Genomic DNA, 18498 nt, shown 5'->3' with positions numbered 1-18498 from the left:
AGAGTCAACTGTCACTGTCAAGCCACAAGCCTCACTGACTGTTTTGTTTGGTTGTTTATTGGGTTGTTTCAATGAGGCGTTTGTTAAAAAAAAAAAAAAGTTCCTTTTTGGAGAAATAGATGGCATTGTCTAGGGTTGTTCCAACTGTCAAACCCTCAGAACACACTCAGATCACATGTTATTCTGTGAGGCTAACGAAATGTGAAAGTGACGTAGGTAGGTAGTATTGTAGTATTATTTTCTCTATGATGATAATATATCATGTTATGTAACAATGGTTAATTTACATTACCGCGAATGATTTAACTTACTTACGTGAATGAAAATCACTTGGTATGAAATGATCCGAACACAACCATGATTCTTTTCGCAGTTTCCAATCAATTTTTCGCACATTTATCCGAGTCGCCTTAATCCATTGTTGCGCCTGGCTTTCATCATTTGGAAATTTATGATGTCCTTTATTTTTACAAGTTGCGACGGCACACATTCTCATCTTGTCTTGTAAGTATTTCTTTGGGATCTTATTTAGGATCATACAATAAATAAAAATAGAAAATCAGTTCTCGCACGCAGCACCCGTTCAAACGGCGCGGGTAGAACTATTCACAGAATACTTAGCACTATCCCAAGCCACATGCAGTCTGAGCCTCGGAAGGATGGCTCGCGCTACCACCCGACATTTAATCACAACTAGTCAGTTCTTATTCTGAGTTTAGTACTCTTTGCTCTCTATGTAATTTTTGACAGTTGGTACACTGCGTTTTCACGCCATCTATCGGCATACCCAAAAGCTCAACTGACAGCTGTCAAGGAAAACGGCTCATTTTGGTATTTATATTTGTTATTTTTGGATCGCAATGGAATCACAAAAAAGAGAGCGTTCGGCGAATTTTAATATTAATGAAGTTACTGTGTTAGTGAGTGGTAGATAAATTTTATTCAAACATGTCATAGAAAATAAAAAGACCGATGCAGCAACAAATAATAATTATCTTCCATGCAGTCTGCATGGAAGAAAATTGAGTTTCTTTTAACTCCAGTGGTATAACCAGTCCGCTCATTGAAAATCCTTTAATTTAAGTACGAGGGCATCAAAAAAACAATGAAGAAGAAGTCGTAAGAAGAAGCCTTCCCTGCAAAGGCAGGAGATGTACAAAACTGGAGCTGGGCCCTCAACTGCTCCTTCATTTAACGATGTAGAAGAAAAGGTGTTAGGCATTTGCTCCAACATTAGCATTCAACGTATCCTTAATTTAAATTTAATGAATAAAAACTGAAAGAAATAACACCTATGTTTTATTATCAAGTACTGGATGGTTTCTCTCTTTTCTCCTCAGCCTATAGCCGTCCACTACTGGACATAGAAGATCATGCCGCCAAGCAGGAGGGATCTCTTAGATACTTAGGTATATGTAGCATAGGTTACCTACTTATCATAAAATGAAAAACTATAATGTACCTTAATATTTTATTATGAAGGAAGTGCTACTACATTCCTCTTTTTTTAAAAATTAATGCCTGAAAATAAATCAACATAATGTTTGTAGTCTGGCGCCTTTCGGCGATGAAATTCTTTTGCATCCCACATGCTGTAATGATCAGGCCTCGTTTTGACGACTCTGACTTTCCTTTCAACAGGATTAATACATTCGTTCATTACCTACTACCTCTTTTTCGATCGCTAAATCATCAATATCATCGAAAATATCCATTGAAAAGACGATTATTCTCTGCGCTTGTATAGTTTAGAATTGGTATAAACACAAAAAAGAACTTACTTAATAACCTCAAATGTCAAATTATCAATCGAATAAGCACTATCTGGCGGCTCAAGCAGCAGATAGATTTATTCTCCAGTTAACTGAGTTATTGGACGAATAAGTTCTATCTGACGGTTGAAAAATTCAATATTTCGCTATCTGTCGAATAAACGCTATCTGGTTGTCTATCTGAGCATTGAAAAATCGGCCCTTAATGTAGTAATACCATAATTTTAAAATGTTTTTTGTTGTTATTACATTTGGATGTTTTATAGTAATTAAACAAGCCTTTGTGAAAATAATTAATACTGTATTGAAATCAATAGGCATTGTAAATCATATGATTTTTTAATAATACCCTCAAAAACAAAAGTCACACAACCACACACTTACGCCTTGTACTAATGTACTCCCTTGCGGGGCAAGAAAGACGGGACAAAAGTGCTTCGTCGCGCTCGCTCTTGACTTGAGGCTGCGCTTTTATCACGTCTTTCTTGCGCCCCGTGCTATCTCTTTTGACCTCTTTAGGGCTAGTAGCTTACTTTTGTCACGTCTTTCTTGCGCCCCGTGCTATCTCTTTTGACCTCTTCAGGGCTAGTAGCTTACTTTTGTCACGTCTTTCTTGCACACCGTGCTATCTCTTTTGACCTCTTCAGGGCTTGTAGCACGGGGCGCATTCAAGACGTGACAAAATTTTTGCTTTGCGATTACTCACATCGCATAGTCTTAAAAACGAGCGCGGCGGAGAACTTTTGTCCCGTCTGTCTTTCTTGCGCCCCATGTTATCCCTTCAGGTGCCTATATTTACCGGCAGCAACAGCCGGCTGCCCGCGCCTGCGCCCCTCTCTATATACTTATATAGTTAGTTAGTATATACTGTTATTATTATTATTATTACCGGCAGCAGGAGCCGGCTGCCCGCGCCCCTCTCTATATACTTATACAGTTAGTTAGTATAAACTATTATTATTATTACCGGCAGCAGCAGCCGGCTGCCCGCGCCCGCGCCCCCGCGCAGCAGCACGAGGTACTCGCGCGCGCTCGCGGCGCCCTGCTGCTGCTGCACGCGGTACACCATGTGCAGCGACAGCGCCAGCAGGTGCCGGGAGAAGAGCGCGCGGCATGTGCTCCTGGGGAGGAGAGGGTTAAGTTGAGGGTTAAAGTTATACGCGGACGTCTGAAGCAAATGATTGGTATACGCTGACGTTTATGGTAATTATCGTGATTAGTAGGTATAAAGACAGCCAACGCGATACCTACAGTCAGCTTCATTAGTAGTTAAGGTAACATAAAACAATCTTACTCGTATAAACATTCCGTATAACAGCCCGTATTAGCACATTAGTGGATATGTCGCAGTCATCTGGTTTAATCTCCTGTTTGATTGAACCGCTAGCCCGTTCATTGGATGACGCTACTCAGTTGAATGACTAAAGTAGAACTCGTCAAGTGGTTGACTGTAACGTCCAACGTCTTGACTGAACGTTATTCAGCGAAGTCGTTAAATGGGATATAGTATAGCAACTTTGTAATGTCTGGTTAGGATGAACTTGACCAGACAAGAGTAAACAAAAAGACTATGTTACAAAGCTCTCATCTCACAAATTAACTAAACAATAACAATAAACGTATCTTGATATTGTTGTTCATAATTATCCAGTTTCAGCACATTTTTTCTTTGAAACTATCCGCCGGCTGGGAAATAATAGGTAAATCCATGTTGTCACACTATTTTAACATAAATAACGCACTTTAAAGCTAATTTATTTGCAAAAAATAACAATACAAGTGCTTTTTGTGACGCTTGTACAATCAACGTTCGGCCTAGTCATACAACTGAATATCGTCATCCAATAAACGGGCTAGCGGTTCAATCAAACAGGAGATTAAACCAGTTGCCTGCGACAGATATATGGTACTATGGCAGTCTTTTGTTAAATATCACATACGTTGGACTCTGTTCTGTACTCTAATGTAGCTACTAACGTATATAGAGTTATTCCAAAACAGTAACAAACAATCCAAACCCAACTCACTTATAAACGGCATACGTATGAAACTCAATCAGATTGTTAATCCTCTCCTCCAGGTCCTGACTCTTGGGGCTTCTATCGATGGAGTTCACAAACAGGTCCAGGTACGAGTCGAGGGAGAACTGGTACATCGGGTCGATTCGAGGCAGGTCATTGAGAGCGAAGAATAGGACTGACGCGCGGGTGGCTAGCGGGACGTAGGTCTGGAAATAATTGTGATGTTATTGCATATTTTATGGCCAGGTTTCAGTTATATTGGATTTGCACTGGATAAATAACTAAATTAAAATACGGTATTATATTAGTGGATGATAATCGTAAAGACCTATATGATGCGGAGCAACGAGGTGTGGAATACACAAGAAGTGTATGTGACATACAGAAGGACAGATATTCTTGAAGTGGGGTCCTTTTTGCCATTTTTCTACAGTACAGCAGACCTCTTAGCATAAATTTTCATCGTGATCGAAAATATGAACAGCGCCCCTGGCGGTCGGTAGCAAAACTGAAATATTCATACAAAATTCATCAAATAATTTTATTTCACTTTCACGATGAAAAATGCTACGGCCTCAGAGCAGCTATAACGGAAATAATATGCCGCTGTAGGGAATCCTAGCGATGCAACGCTTACTTTCTTCTTCAGGCTTCAAACTTTTGGGTCCACCCCCGTATTATATCAGCCGTATAAAACTAGATTAGGGTTTCTGTAAGAGGTCCTCGTCAATCTCTGCCTCGGTCTGCCGGCTGGTGCTGAGCTGCTGCGTGGCCTCGAGCGCGGTGCGGCGCGAGGTCTGCAGCGTCTGCAGCAGCTCCTCGTTCTCCAGCAGGGGAACCTGGGACTCGTACATGATGCGGGGCAGAGAGGTGCAGAGTACAAGCTACTTACCAATCGGTCTTCAGTTGCAACATAGTAGCTGTGATATACAAACGAATAGACAACCAGAAGGAGAATCGAATCCAATCGATAAGGGTTCCTTTATTTTCCAATTGCTACAGAATATTAAAACGCGTCAATTCTTCGTCCCGTCCACAATCTGTTCTTTCCGTTTGTGATGAGTCACAAGTCACAACGCCTCAACTTACTATACTTACATTTTCAATTAACGTTGGTCTAAAGTGCGCCCCGTTTTCAACGCTTGCTTTGTAAGTTTGCGTCTTTTCATCTTAATTGAATTAAGCCATAAGGGTTAGTTTATTTACCATTTAGCTACCACCTTTTCCGTTTGCGTTGAATCGCGACGCTTCTACTTACTATAGGTTCATTTTCTAACAACGTTGGTCTAAAGTGCGCGCCGTTTTCGACGCATCCTTGTTTGCTTCTTTTCTGTGGGTCCTTTACCCGTCTTTAGCCCCACCACACACCTGTCTAGCCTCGTCAATCTCGGCCTCGGTCTGCCGGCTGGTGCTGAGCTGCTGCGTGGCCTCGAGCGCGGTGCGGCGCGAGGTCTGCAGCGTCTGCAGCAGCTCCTCGTTCTCTAGTAGAGGAACCTGGGACTCGTACATGATGCGGAGGAGGGAGTCTTCTAGGTCCACCTGGGGGGAGATAGAATGATATTAGTGAGAAATCAAATGTAAAAAAAATAAAATTATTTTTCACGCCACACGCTCGATGCACTTGATGATGTCTCCTATGAAATTCCATGTACTGTGGTACTGAAGCAGCGACAGTAACTTTTAGCGCTGAATAGTCACAATAATAAGTCAGTGATTGCACGTTAGCGTCGCGATACCATTCCGTCGCTATCACGCCCTGTCTGGCTTTACCTCCGAGCCTTTTTCACTTCGGGACTCACTCGATCTTGACATAATCCAGACACCATCTACTTCATCATCATCATCATCATCATCATCAGCCTATAGCAGTCCACTGCTGGACATAGGCCTCTCCCAAAGTACGCCACTGGATGCGATCTTTAGCTTTCCGCATCCTATCATAACCAGCCACCTTTCGCAAGTCGTCACCCCATCTAGCCGGAGGGCGTCCCACACTACGTTACCATCTACTTACCAATATCTTATTGCTTTTAGCGATGGAGATGACTAGTGCCTCCTTCTGCTGCTGCAGCGCGGGGCGCTCTCGCCGCACCGCCACGGCTAGTAGCTGCGCCGCTAACCCTTGCTGCTTCACGGAGAAGTTTACTAGGGTCGTCTTGGTGAGGACTTCTGGGGAGTATGCTGGGTTTCCTGGGGAGGGGATAGATAGATAGGACAATAAGAGGATTGACCATTGGTTATGGAGCTCCATACATGTAACATTGGGTGAATGCGGTAATCCCTGTCTGGCTATTTTATCCAAGAGTTGAACCGCGGTATACCTAACATAATGATGGGTGGACTGAATAGTGTATTAATTAGTAAATAGTAGTCTCACTGTTATTATAACTTGCTCTTCTCTTTGGGCTTGTTCTTGCCACCTTTCGCATTTACCAAATATGAGCAACGCTCTTATATGTATATATGTTTCATTAAATGACCAAACAGCACTTACCAAGTTTAGTAGTGAGATACATCTTAAAGTCCGGATTGAAGGGAACCATCTTCTCATTAAACTTGATGAACAGATCGTTACCAATCTTCACTATGGCCTTGTCCAGTATAGGTTCTATAGAGGGGTCTAGAACTTCACCCACATTCTGTATCAACAAGGGCGTGCCTTTAGATAGGCAGCTTTCGACGATTTTCAGGTAGTTTGGCTGGCCGAAGTCCACTACCTGTAGAGAAAGTTGTTATAAAGTGATTAAAGTGGTCGATGGTATATCACGCAAGGTCCTATTAATATTATAAATGCAAAGTTTGTAAATATGGATGAAGGTTGGTTACTCTTTTTTTTTAAGGCGAAGCGAAACTTGCGGCTTGCAAGCTTCATCCAGTCGTTCATAAATACAACCTCCGAGATGGCCGCCAATCTGATCACGATATATTGAATACTTTTGTTCTACAACTTTGGAAATCCGCGAAAAAAAGTTCTAGAACAAATATTATTCCGAATGACCCCCGGGCCCCTGAGTCCTCGGAGTCCTGAACTTTCGGATTAATATACGAGTACCTCTTTTGCAACACACTATACTATGTTTGAGTATTTGTCGACATGACCTCCGCCGCCAGCGCCCAGCGCCGCGCCAGCGACACTATTATACCGTTCTCTGCGCTGAAGCCAACATATGGAGGACTGCTCTACGTATCTCTACTACTGGTCTACTCTAATACAACGATATATCTAAAAGACGCGGGTGGTGTCTAAAAGACGCGGGTGGTGTCTAAAAGACGCAGGTGGTAAGTGTCTTAAAGAGACGCGGATGGAAATTGGAAAGTGTCTTAAAGACGCGGATGGTAAGTGTCTTAAAGACGCGGGTCAAAAGTGTCTAAACGGCGCGACAACATTGGTGCGTGCTATGTAGCTACTTATCTATTGTAGCTAGCTCGCGCTCCGAATCCCCTCCTATCAACCATTCCTTCCACCTCATCACACGTCTACTACACACATGTGTGACGTCACCTGCACGCGGCGGGGCTCCTCCAGGCGCTGTATCCAGCGCGCCGCCTGCCCCTGCGGGTCCGCCGCCAGCGCCCAGCGCCGCGCCAGCGACACTATTATACCGTTCTCTGCGCTGAAGTTGTCATCTAGGTAAGGATGATGAAGAGGTTACTATCGTGAGAGAATATTAAGTTGTAGAATCGTGGGGTTAAAGAGTGTCGGATTTTTATGATCGAAGATAAGTTATTTTAATTCTTGATTTAAGGGTCTGCAAGGGGTAATCGAGGGTTGGCATTGTCATAGAATTATGTAGTAAACGATGCTCTACAAACTTGAAAAAAATCACACAGGTAGCCGAAGAGTCTAGCTAGGTGCTGAATGATTCGAATTCAAGTAAATGATTATGGATAACTGTAAATAAAATTCAGAATATGACGAAAAACCAGAAAATCACACTCCCGTATTGTAACAACTTTGTCGTAATTATTAAGAATTTTCATATGATTTTTATCATATTATACAGTTAAAGGCTTGGACTAGGCGCTAAATCCCTTGTTTTTTAATAAACACACACTTATTTTGTGTAAATTAATCCCAAACTTGAGCAATTTTTTTCCCTCAAATCTTCATACAAATATCTATGGCGGCTTTCTGTGTTATAAAATCATAAACACAAGTGACGTTTGACTCAGTTGGCCGCTGGCCTCCAAAGAAGGGTCACGTCGGTTTAGGCAGCGCTGACAGCTCGCGATCTTATCGTGTACAGATACAAAATCACTGCACATTGGTTGTCATTGCACTTTTTCAACTTTTATGACACCAACATAATTTGATTTGAAATTGAGGAAGCATAATTCTTCCAGTATATTCAATACATTAAATTAAATTAGATAGTGTGCAATATTCTCGTGACATTACAGTCTCGTAAAGGTCTGATGGCAGGAATATAGCGAATGGATCTAAGTGATGACAATACGCACGAACATTAGGTTAGGGATCAAAAATACAGTCTCTTGGTGCTGGTTGAGGTATGGTCTCGTGAGGATCTGATGAGGGCAGTAACACGGTGGTGGCTCAATTTTATTTCAAAGATGTTAATAGCTAAAAGCATCGAGTTTAGGCTATTAAGTATGTTTTTCAGAGAGAGAGAAAGAGATTTTATTTTTCCTCTGGATGTGTTAGGTTTACTGGGTTTACTAAGTTCATTCTGTTAATGGCATCAAGTTGTTATGTGTTCATAAGTAATTATTATTTATTAACAAAATGATGTTGGTTCTCCACGAAAATGTAAAAATAAAAATAAAATAAATAAAAATAAATTCGTAACGTAAAATTGTCAATTACGGAATTTCTTCTATAGACAGTAGCCTAGACAGTAGATTTGAAGATAAAGATACATTTATTCGACACATAGACAGCAACAACAAAAAAAATACAGATTTAAAGAAAAGAAACACATACTTATACAAAACAACAAAGAAAAAAAAGGAGTCCTTCGTCAAGTCGCGCGCCTTAGAGTCGCGCGCCACGCGAGTTGGCATCTTCTGTTTTTTTATATCGTCAACTCGCGAGCCCATGTAAAGTACGGTCAGATGCAAACGAATTGAAACTAAAAAATATAGTTAAATATTGTCTCCCTGGCTGATTAGCATAAGAAGGTACCGACTAGACAGTCGCCATTAAAGAAGATGCTTTGATTTCGGGATAAAGATACAATAAAGCCTCTGTTGGAAGTGCGGAATGAGGCAAAAGGGGATGTGACCTATGACGCATTATACCCAAGTTTGCTATCTCTCTCATGCCGTGCGCAAATTTTACCTGCCATAGCTATGTCCTTGTTTTTGTTGCAAAAACCGTCATTAAAACTACATTGTTTTAGTGATGTCGTTTTAGTGTTACTCCTAATTCGAAGCAGAGATGTACAGTGCATTACTTACAGCGCAAAAATATTAAAATGTGGCAGTTTTTACTGTTTTTTATGTATTGTGGGGGTAAGCCTATAATAAATTAACTTTACTATATTACCAAGTCTACTTTGCCGTAATATAAACACAGTGTTACGTTTTCGTTGTGTTACCGTTACATTAAATATCGAATTAGCACTAAAATTTAAAACAAATTTCGTTTATTTCATTGGTCAAAGAGACAGACCTAACTGTAAGAATTACTTCCAGGAAGTTCATCGCAAGCAGGTCCATTTAGTAATAAAATTGTACATGAAATCATAACATCCCAGCAAGGAAAGTCGGTACTGCTTCGTGCAGGTTATAAATATAACAAAGACCGAACAAATAAAAATGGTTGGTGTTCGCAGAGAACAGTTTGCCAAGCGAGATTAATTACTGATTTTATTTTAAAGTAAAGTCCTATAAAATACCCTATACATTTTAAGTAGTTACCTTAAGCATAATAAATTATTACTTTTGTGGTTGACTGTACATATTTTCACAGTCGAGCGAGTTGACGACAAAAAAAGTAGGTTAATACGGGAGGGGCAACTTGCGCGTGGCGCGCGAGTCTAAGGCGCGCGACTTGACGAATGACTCAAAAAAAAAGGATACACATCAAAATAACTGGAAAAAATATAAGCCCCAATTTACTTGTGTGGGACAGGGAGTACCATAATATTTTTTTTGGGGTACTCCCCATCTATGCGAAATATCAGCTTGATATCTTTACCCGTTTCTGAGAAAAAGGGCGGTGACAGACAGTCAGTCAGACAGACGGACAAAGAGATCCTATAACGGTTGCTTTTTTTCTTTTGACGTTCGAAACCCTAAAATTAAGTAAAAATATTATGCTGCTACCAAAAAATGTACTTAAAGGTATTGAAAAAGCGGTATACAGGGTTATTGGTAAGTAGACCTGATCCTTTCAGGAGGTGATAGAGGAAGGCATTTCCAGTCGATTATACCCTATAATGCATTATCCGAAACTTAACCATTTCTAAGATATTTAATATTTAAAGGTTTTTTGAATTTTTGCCAAAATTTCATGTTTAAAACCGAAAATAAAAAAACTAGCCATATTTCAATACTTTTTTTGTTTGTTTTGAATTAGTAACATCTTAATAAACTTATTAAAATGATCAAATGTGCATTATTTGACTTAAATTAGACACAATACCTCAAAATAGATAAACATTTTTTAAAAATATTCAAAACCTAAAAAGAAATAAGTTAAATTAAAAAAGAATTTCATACAACAATTTTTTGTGCACTTCAGCTTAAAAACATTGTCAACTTATAAGCTTTCAAATGAGATATTTCAATATCAAATCGATTTAGGTATCACCAAGATATGGCCAAAACAATCAGAAAAGGTGGACAAAATTCAACAGAAAAACTAACAAAATTAGCGCAATTTAAAGGTAAAAAGTGTGATGGTTTTCAGTCCTGTTCACTTTAGTATGGAAACCCCTGTTGAGTTTTCTTGACAAGTCCCAATGTTAATGGAAAGTATCGTAAGCGGGGACCAGCAGAGGGTTCACCATTTAGCTGAATGTTACTTAGAAAACGGCCTTGAGTGGCGGTCAAGTTGTTCCCCGCCTGCGATACTTTCCATAAACATTGGGACTCGTTTTCATGTTTTTAGCGTACAGTCGGGTTTTTCGTTTGTTTATAATTGTATTTTTTTATTTGTAACTTTTTAGTTGTTTTTATTTTATGAAATTTTACGTCAGTAGTTCATGATCATTTTTTATTTCAATAATTTTGGTGTTGTTATTTAAATACCTTCAATATGCATATTTTTGTAATGTGAAAATCAAGCCCTTTCATTTGATACCTTACACGGCAAAGTTGAATTATTATTTTTTCGATCATCACGCTATGTTCTCTAGAGGGCGCTATGTACATTTTAATGGAACGTCACATAGCCTATAACCATCGCGCCATCAATACGCTTCTAACAATACCTCATACATCGTATTGTATTGTAACGTTAGGTATGTCTATCTTTTGTAAAGTTAAGAAAATGTTAAGTTAAAACTTTTTAAGTATAAGTAGGTAATCATAGAAAAAGAAGTGCGACTCTCTCCCCACAGACAAACCAATATGTACTTGGTTTTGTGGGATGTATTAGGTTAAGCTTATTTGTGAAATAAATATATTTATTCATTATTCATTATCAAAATAGAAACTTTGTTGGACATGTGACTTTTTACCATGGAAAACGAATATTTTTTTTCGCGAATTTGCCAATCTCGTAGAACAAAAGTTGTCCAGAATGACTCCTTGAGTCATCCCCTTTCGGCTTAGTATAGCCCTTTTGCAACACTATGTTTGCTTTGTCGTCGGGGTTCAGTTGGCTGGAGGATGCCCGAAACTTATTATCTACACTTTAATACTTGTAGTTACCTTTCTACAAGTAAATACCACATTTGTTTGAGAAAGCTAATCGGGTTCCGAGTATAGAGTAAAGTGGCACCCCTATTAATTTCTACTCTTTCCTGGTGCCTGCCAGTGTAAGTAAGAATTATACTTACTTACCCTAAAATCACCCAAAATGTACTTGAACATAATTGTCAATAACGTTGGCGAGTAAAAGTTTATCGACCCACTGTGCAAACTTACATGTGTGCGTGTCACTGCGTGTGCTGTGTGAAGAGCATTGAAAACCCAAAATTGGCGCGGCACGTCACCCTGTACGGGCCCTTAAGAGAGGTACTTTTTAAATAAGACGAATTAGCATTGTCCTGTACAAATATGTAACTTGTGCATGTAGGGGCAAAACATTAAATATAAAATATAATAAATATCAGTTAGCTATCCAATACCATAATATTAGTAGGATTTTTTCGCCCGGGCTTCTCCACAACCGACCACTTACACTCACTCAACCAAATAATTGAAAAATATAACGAGTACAACAAGGACCTTTATTTAGCATTTGTAGATTTTAGTAAAGCGTTTGATAGTCTCCATCATAACTCAATAATTACAGCTCTTACCAACCAAAATATTGAACCCGTGTACATACAAATTTTAGAAAAAATATACAACAATAGTACAGCTGACATAAAACTGCAACAAACCGGGGCAACATTTAAAATAGAAAAAGGAGTCAAACAGGGAGACCCGCTATCTCCTAAATTATTTACGGCCACTTTAGAGGAAATATTCAAAGGGCTAGCGGTCTTGTGGACGGACAGGGGTATTGACATTGGTGGCAGAAGGCTCACAAATCTTCGCTTCGCTGATGACATAGTCCTGTTCGCCACTTCTGCACCAGCACTTCAAACAATGCTAGAAGACCTTAGCACGGCGAGCCTTGAGGTTGGACTGAAGATGAACCGGTCAAAGACTAAAGTCATGAGTAACAGTGTAAAACGTAGGGTTGAGGTAGATGGTCAGGAGATACAGTATGTCGAGGAGTACCTTTATCTAGGCCAGATAGCTTCATTTCATAACCGGCAAGACAAAGAAGTCGAAAGACGGATTGAAAACGCCTGGAAAAGCTTCTGGTCTATGAAATCTTTAATGAAGGGTGAGCTACCATTATCGCTCAAGCGGAAGCTCCTCGACTCGTGTATCCTGCCCGTCCTAACCTACGGCGCTCAGACTTGGTCTTTGACGGAACATCAGAAGTCTAGGCTGAAGGTTTGCCAACGAGCGATGGAGCGTAGCATACTGGGTGTGACCAGGCTAGACCGCGTCAGAAACACCACACTGCGCTCCGCCACTCGCATAAAAGACGTATGTGCACAGGCCGCTAAGCTGAAGTGGGCCTGGGCAGGCCACGTCATGCGAATGCACCCGGACCGGTGGGCAAAAATTATAACCGAGTGGGTGCCGAGCGACGGACGCAGGCGCCCAGGTAGACCTAAGCGGAGATGGCGGGACGACCTGGACAGATTTTTGCCGGATTGGCGTCAGGTGGTCGACAATAGAGACGTGTGGAGTGAACATGGGGAGGCCTTTGCCCAGCAGTGGGACACTGAAATGGCTACATAAAAAAAAAAAAAAAAAAAAACCAATACCAAAGCTAATCAACTACAAATCAGAATCACATGTGTTTGAATGTGTATGTGTTATCCACACATGTCATGTACCTGGCAAACCCATAGCGGTCCAGCTCCTCAGGGTGGCGTCATCAAGCAGGAAGTTTTTCATGGTGAGGTCCATTGTAACGGGCACTTCTTCGTTGAACACCTGGGAAATTATACATAATATAGAACAATACATTGGTACTGGTAGCATACACTCAAGGAGGCCTAGCTGCACTATTGATAATGACGCAAGCTGTTGGCTAAATTGTTGGTCCAAAAATATGAAAAAATCACGGATGTAGTACATAATGACGAAATTAAAAGAAAAACTATCTCAGGTAAGTAGACTTGTACGGAGCCCTCAATGCGCGGCGCGAGCCCAACTTGCACTTGGCCGGTTTTTTACAGTGCTCCAAAATTGATAATGCGCATAGAAATCTTTGACAGATCGGTTGTTTTCGATTATGTGACACATGATATTGAGTCCTATTTCTTTCGAACAAGGTGCAAAATGCAAGTGTTATTTTTAAGGCTCTTGCGATTTAATGATTCGGATGTGAAGATCTGCATGTGCATTATTAATCTTGGACAAGTGTACAATAGTTACCTCATTAAACCAGTCCCTCATGAGCGTCTCCCGGTACTCGGTGACGAAGGGCCCGAGGTAGGCCACGAAGCCGGTCGCCACGAGGCAGTCGCCGGGCAGGTTCTCGAACTCCTGGTCTAGACGAGCCACGGTTAACTCCCAGCGCTCCTTCTCTCCTGGTAGGTGAAAGGGAAAGTTTGAAAAGTGCGCATGTAGAGTTGGATAATTTATAATTGTTGACTTAGGTACAAAAAACTGTCTACTAGCATTAGCACTAGCAATGAGTCAAAAATATGATTGGTCATCTAAATGACGTGGTATGCAAATTGGTAGAATATAAGCTTAAGATTTTCCTTGATACTCTCATTTGATATACCCGATATCGATGACTATTAATGAATTATTTGACTTCGTTTGATGTTGTTTCATTTAGTGTATTTATAGAAAAAAGCCACTCAGACAGCGACAGCACCCCACGCCTCTCCCCTTGCGGGGAGAGGTGAACGATCATCGATGGCTGAAGATCACTGATCTCCGCCGGCCTCACGCTCAGGGAACCGCGCCACGCCTCATCAACGTGACTTGTCCGGTCTCACATGTTGTGAAGATCTCGGGAAGAGCTTACTATAGAAATGATCCTATGAAGTAAGGTCTTGTCGAACAAACGTCAAGCCGAACCATCCCACCAAATGAGAAAAGAACTTAATACCGCGATGCAGACGAGGGGATAGTGTCATCTGGGGGTGACCGTAAGTACTTCTTAGTGATCAATGATCTAACTGAAGCAACGCCGCGCGGATAGATCATGAACTAAAATATTAGTTGACATAATCGAACATAGATGGCGCTGAATACGATTATTACGATATAAATAATAATCATTCATTTGAATTATTTAAATAGGAATTTCGAAGTAGGTAAATAGGTAATATTTATCCTATTTAAACTGGAATGGAAATAAATATAAATAATAATTAAGTATTACGCACTACTATCTGAAGAAGAGAGGTCAAACCAATTTAGTCTAAACTAACAAGTTATTTTTAGATGCTACTGATAAAACAAACTAACGGTCCCACCATATTCTAATCGCAAAACGAAGCGAGAGAGAAGAGTTTTTCAGACATAGCATGATTTTGCTTTTGATTTATATCTAAACATATTATGTATAGCAGCTACTGAAAATGTCAATCATCTACCGGATAAACCACTGATGAGTGCTTCAGCCCGCTCTAGTTTCATCTGCAGCAGTCTGGACCGCTCTTCTAGCTCTTCTTTCTGAGCCACCTGGTACAATGATTATTATAATTAACTGTAGCCTTCACATGAGTTGACTATTTATTAATAGTACCCGACACAGTCTTTTCAAGGGAATTCCGTAGCCTATGTTGTAATCCAGTTAAAGTATGACAGCTTACTACATACCAAATTTTATCATCATTGCCCAGCCGTTTCCCCGTAAAAGATTAACCAACATCCATCCATATTTATATTTTGTAAATTATAGCATGATCCCTAAGACAGCTTGCAAATCCATACATTTAATATGTCATTTGTTAGATTTCACGCTATATTTACCAGGCATAAGGATCTGTCAATCAAACGCTACAGGACTCATGTTATATTTTACAATCTTACCCCCTTATTCAAAGAAAATTTATAGGACTATCTGTTTAGCTAGTCTGTCAAACAGAGAGGGCCTAACAGTTCAAAAGCTAAAACGTCCTATAATATTTCTATCATAGACTCATTTTCTATGAATAAGGGGGATAGTATGATTAATATGTCACCTTTTCATCATACTCCTTCTGCAGCTTGGCTATCATCTCGCTGAGCTCCTTCAGCTTGGCGCGCGCCTCCGCCAGGATCTGCTGCTTGATGCGGAGAGACTCCAGCGCCTCCTCCAGACGCTCCTTCTTGGGCTTCACTATCCTGGGTGACGCGAAATTAGAATAGAATATAATAGAATTTGAGATTGAACACCACATAAATCAGACATACAAAAAACATACTTATAGACTAGAAATAATGTGCAATAGGCGGTCTTATCGTGGAGATTAGTGAGAGGAGTTAGTTGTTAGGAAGAAGCTAAATTTTAAATCTTATTTTGGAGCTAGGCAAGACAGACAGAGCAGAGCACTAGTTAAACTTAAAACAGCCTAAATATACTTACTCAACCTAGGTTCTATGGTGTAGGTCATTGCAGGTTGTTTCTTATTAATTAATGAAACGGTTATACTGCTACAATTACGGTTATATTCGAGTGTATATTAGGGCACCAATCCGAACTTATATAAATATGTACTTACCTATACTTACATCTACTATACTTCCGCATTAAGCAAAACATACAGAAAGTGGAAATAATAAAACCAACACTCACTTATAAACCTTCCCGTACTTCTCAATAGCTCTAACCCAGAGGCACAGCGACTTGGCGGCGAGCGACACCGTGCCCACGATCTCGGGTTCGAATTCCGGCCGCGCCGTGTAAGTGCCGATCTTCTTGAGCACCTTGTCCGGGATATTGTCCTTGTCGAAGTCCCGCAGCCTGTCCAGGAAGTACTGGTCTCCGAGTTGCCGCTTCGCCTCGGCCCAGGTCGGCTCTTTCTACAGTGGTTATTGGTTGTTTAATTAAGGAAACTTAAGTGCCAATTTCTCCATTGTCGGTTAGAGCATAACCAGGTATTAGTGGTTGACTTTTGACACATCTGTCAAGAATTGTATATGGAGATGACGTACTTATAATTGATTTACCAATCCCGGTCGGTTAGATAACCGACAATGGAGAAATTGGGGCTAAAAGTACTTAACAGTAATCGGGTAATATAATTACTTTTGAACATGTGGCCGTATCTTAACCTTAATCAATTATGTATCTTAATTATAAGGTTAAGATTATCTTCAGGGATTGGATATGTATTTTACATAAGTCTGAACTGACTAGTCCGACTGGGATTCGAACTTTGACGACCGAAAAATAAAAGCTTCAACGACGGTATGATTACGGCTATGTGGTCTTAATAATTCTACTATCCTATCAAACCATTTTGTTTTTTACTTATTGCTATTACTTACTGTAAAAAAGTATCTGCATTATACCTAATCTTTGACTAATATGCATTTATTTTTTTTACATTCTTATTCGATAGATTTACATTGCTTTATTATAGTATAAACAAATTCAACGCCAAAAAAGTAATTTAAGGTATTTTAAAGAAAGTTAAAAAATTATAAGCGACACGACCACATAAAACACACAAAACTTGTGTGACGTCATCACCTCGCTCGGACGCTCAGTTCTATGGGCATAGATTATTCTGAGATTGACATATCAACATTGTTTACGTCTCTGAAAATGCATCATGTTTCAAAGATTTGAATTTACGAAAGGTTTTTTTGTAATTTTCAACAATTATAAATTACCCGGTCAAAAATATATTACAATCAAAAATATTGATGGAGGCATAATTTTGAAATAACCAAGTTTATTACAAAATAATATTTGACCTTTATCTGAATCGCTTGCATATTCCCTATTGTAATTGGGTAAGAATAGTAATAACGAACCTGTAGCAGAATAAGCACGGCTTCCAGTACCATTTCGACTTTCTGCGGCGGTTTAGCGTAGGACTTCACTTCAGATATGTCCTTCTTGTTTAACGCATCCAGCGCCTGAAACATTCAGCAATAATAGTTAAGTATGATGTTAATATAATTAAATAGTCATGATGTTATCAATAATTTGGATAATTATCACATTACAACGTAAGTAACGTTAGGATTCTACATAGCGGTATTAAGATTTTTTGTGCATTTTATTATAGCAAAATTATTGATATGATATTTAATGATTTCATTGAGTATGAATAATATTTGAATTGCCTGAGTAAGTAATTAATTTCAGGCCATTCTTGCTAAGTTTGTTTTTAACAGCATGCGGATTTCATCACGCACGCTATTTTCCCGCGTCCCGCGTGCAATCGTGCATATTCCACGCGTTACAATTAATACGTCTTGTATGAACGCGTGCGTACAAATCCGCATGCTGTATTATAAACAGCCTAAAAATCAAGTTATACTGGATATAAAATCAACACTAATCATCAAGAAATTCAAAAATTTTAAGGAAGAGTAAGTCATTTTTAACAAAAGATTAACTGCCAGTTTCTATAACTATCTATCCATGACTGGTAGTACTTTCATACGATTTTGACAAAATCAAAAGTTACAATCTGTCAACATAGTATGAAAGTGACTACCAAAACTGGTACGGTACATCGATAGCTTTATCGATAGAGTTATAGAAACAGGCAATTTAAAAACATTAAATTATATACGTAAAGGTAAATTTACCTATCTATATAGATAAAACTTAGTATACACTTAGGCGCTCAGAAGGGGACGGCGCGTACGCAGTCCCCACTACCAAAAATTACGCATCCGAGATATCCACATTAGGGATATTCGCAAAGGTCAACCCAACCGCAGTGCAATGGAAGGGCCTCGCTCTGGGGGAACCGCCTTCTTGATCACGGTGTCCCCTATGCCAGGTAAGTATGCTCTTATAAGGTTGATGTAAGCTAGTCGTTGTTTGAGAAAAAATCTTAATACCGCGATCTAGACTAAGGCACAGTGACATCTATAAA

At 39.8% G+C, this 18498-nt stretch overlaps 1 protein-coding gene and 2 non-coding genes across 3 annotated transcripts in view; all 3 read right to left on the bottom strand.

Moving 5' to 3' along the window:
• The window catches only part of LOC105381618 (dynein axonemal heavy chain 2-like), a 77676-nt gene that overhangs the window by 36071 nt on the left and 23107 nt on the right, over window positions 1–18498 (bottom strand). Inside the window, exons 16-27 of the mRNA XM_048624432.1 lie at window positions 17420–17524; window positions 16233–16459; window positions 15640–15781; window positions 15049–15136; window positions 13871–14025; window positions 13327–13426; window positions 7296–7420; window positions 6288–6510; window positions 5808–5983; window positions 5162–5332; window positions 3800–3999; window positions 2740–2893 (exon numbers count right to left, since the gene is read on the bottom strand). Of these exons, the coding sequence (XP_048480389.1) occupies window positions 2740–2893; window positions 3800–3999; window positions 5162–5332; window positions 5808–5983; window positions 6288–6510; window positions 7296–7420; window positions 13327–13426; window positions 13871–14025; window positions 15049–15136; window positions 15640–15781; window positions 16233–16459; window positions 17420–17524 (1866 nt within the window). The remainder of the gene's footprint in view (window positions 1–2739; window positions 2894–3799; window positions 4000–5161; window positions 5333–5807; window positions 5984–6287; window positions 6511–7295; window positions 7421–13326; window positions 13427–13870; window positions 14026–15048; window positions 15137–15639; window positions 15782–16232; window positions 16460–17419; window positions 17525–18498) is intronic.
• Window positions 14300–14504, bottom strand: LOC119694085. Its single transcript, XR_005254742.2, has one exon. It is a non-coding gene; the product is annotated as a small nucleolar RNA U3 (small nucleolar RNA).
• Window positions 18249–18410, bottom strand: LOC119694074. The gene has a single exon (XR_005254733.2). It is a non-coding gene; the product is annotated as a U1 spliceosomal RNA (small nuclear RNA).

The sequence above is a fragment of the Plutella xylostella genome, chromosome 12, assembly GCF_932276165.1.
Source record: "Plutella xylostella chromosome 12, ilPluXylo3.1, whole genome shotgun sequence".
Classification (NCBI taxonomy): Eukaryota; Metazoa; Arthropoda; class Insecta; order Lepidoptera; family Plutellidae; genus Plutella; species Plutella xylostella.
This window is presented reverse-complemented; position numbering and strand designations above follow the sequence as displayed.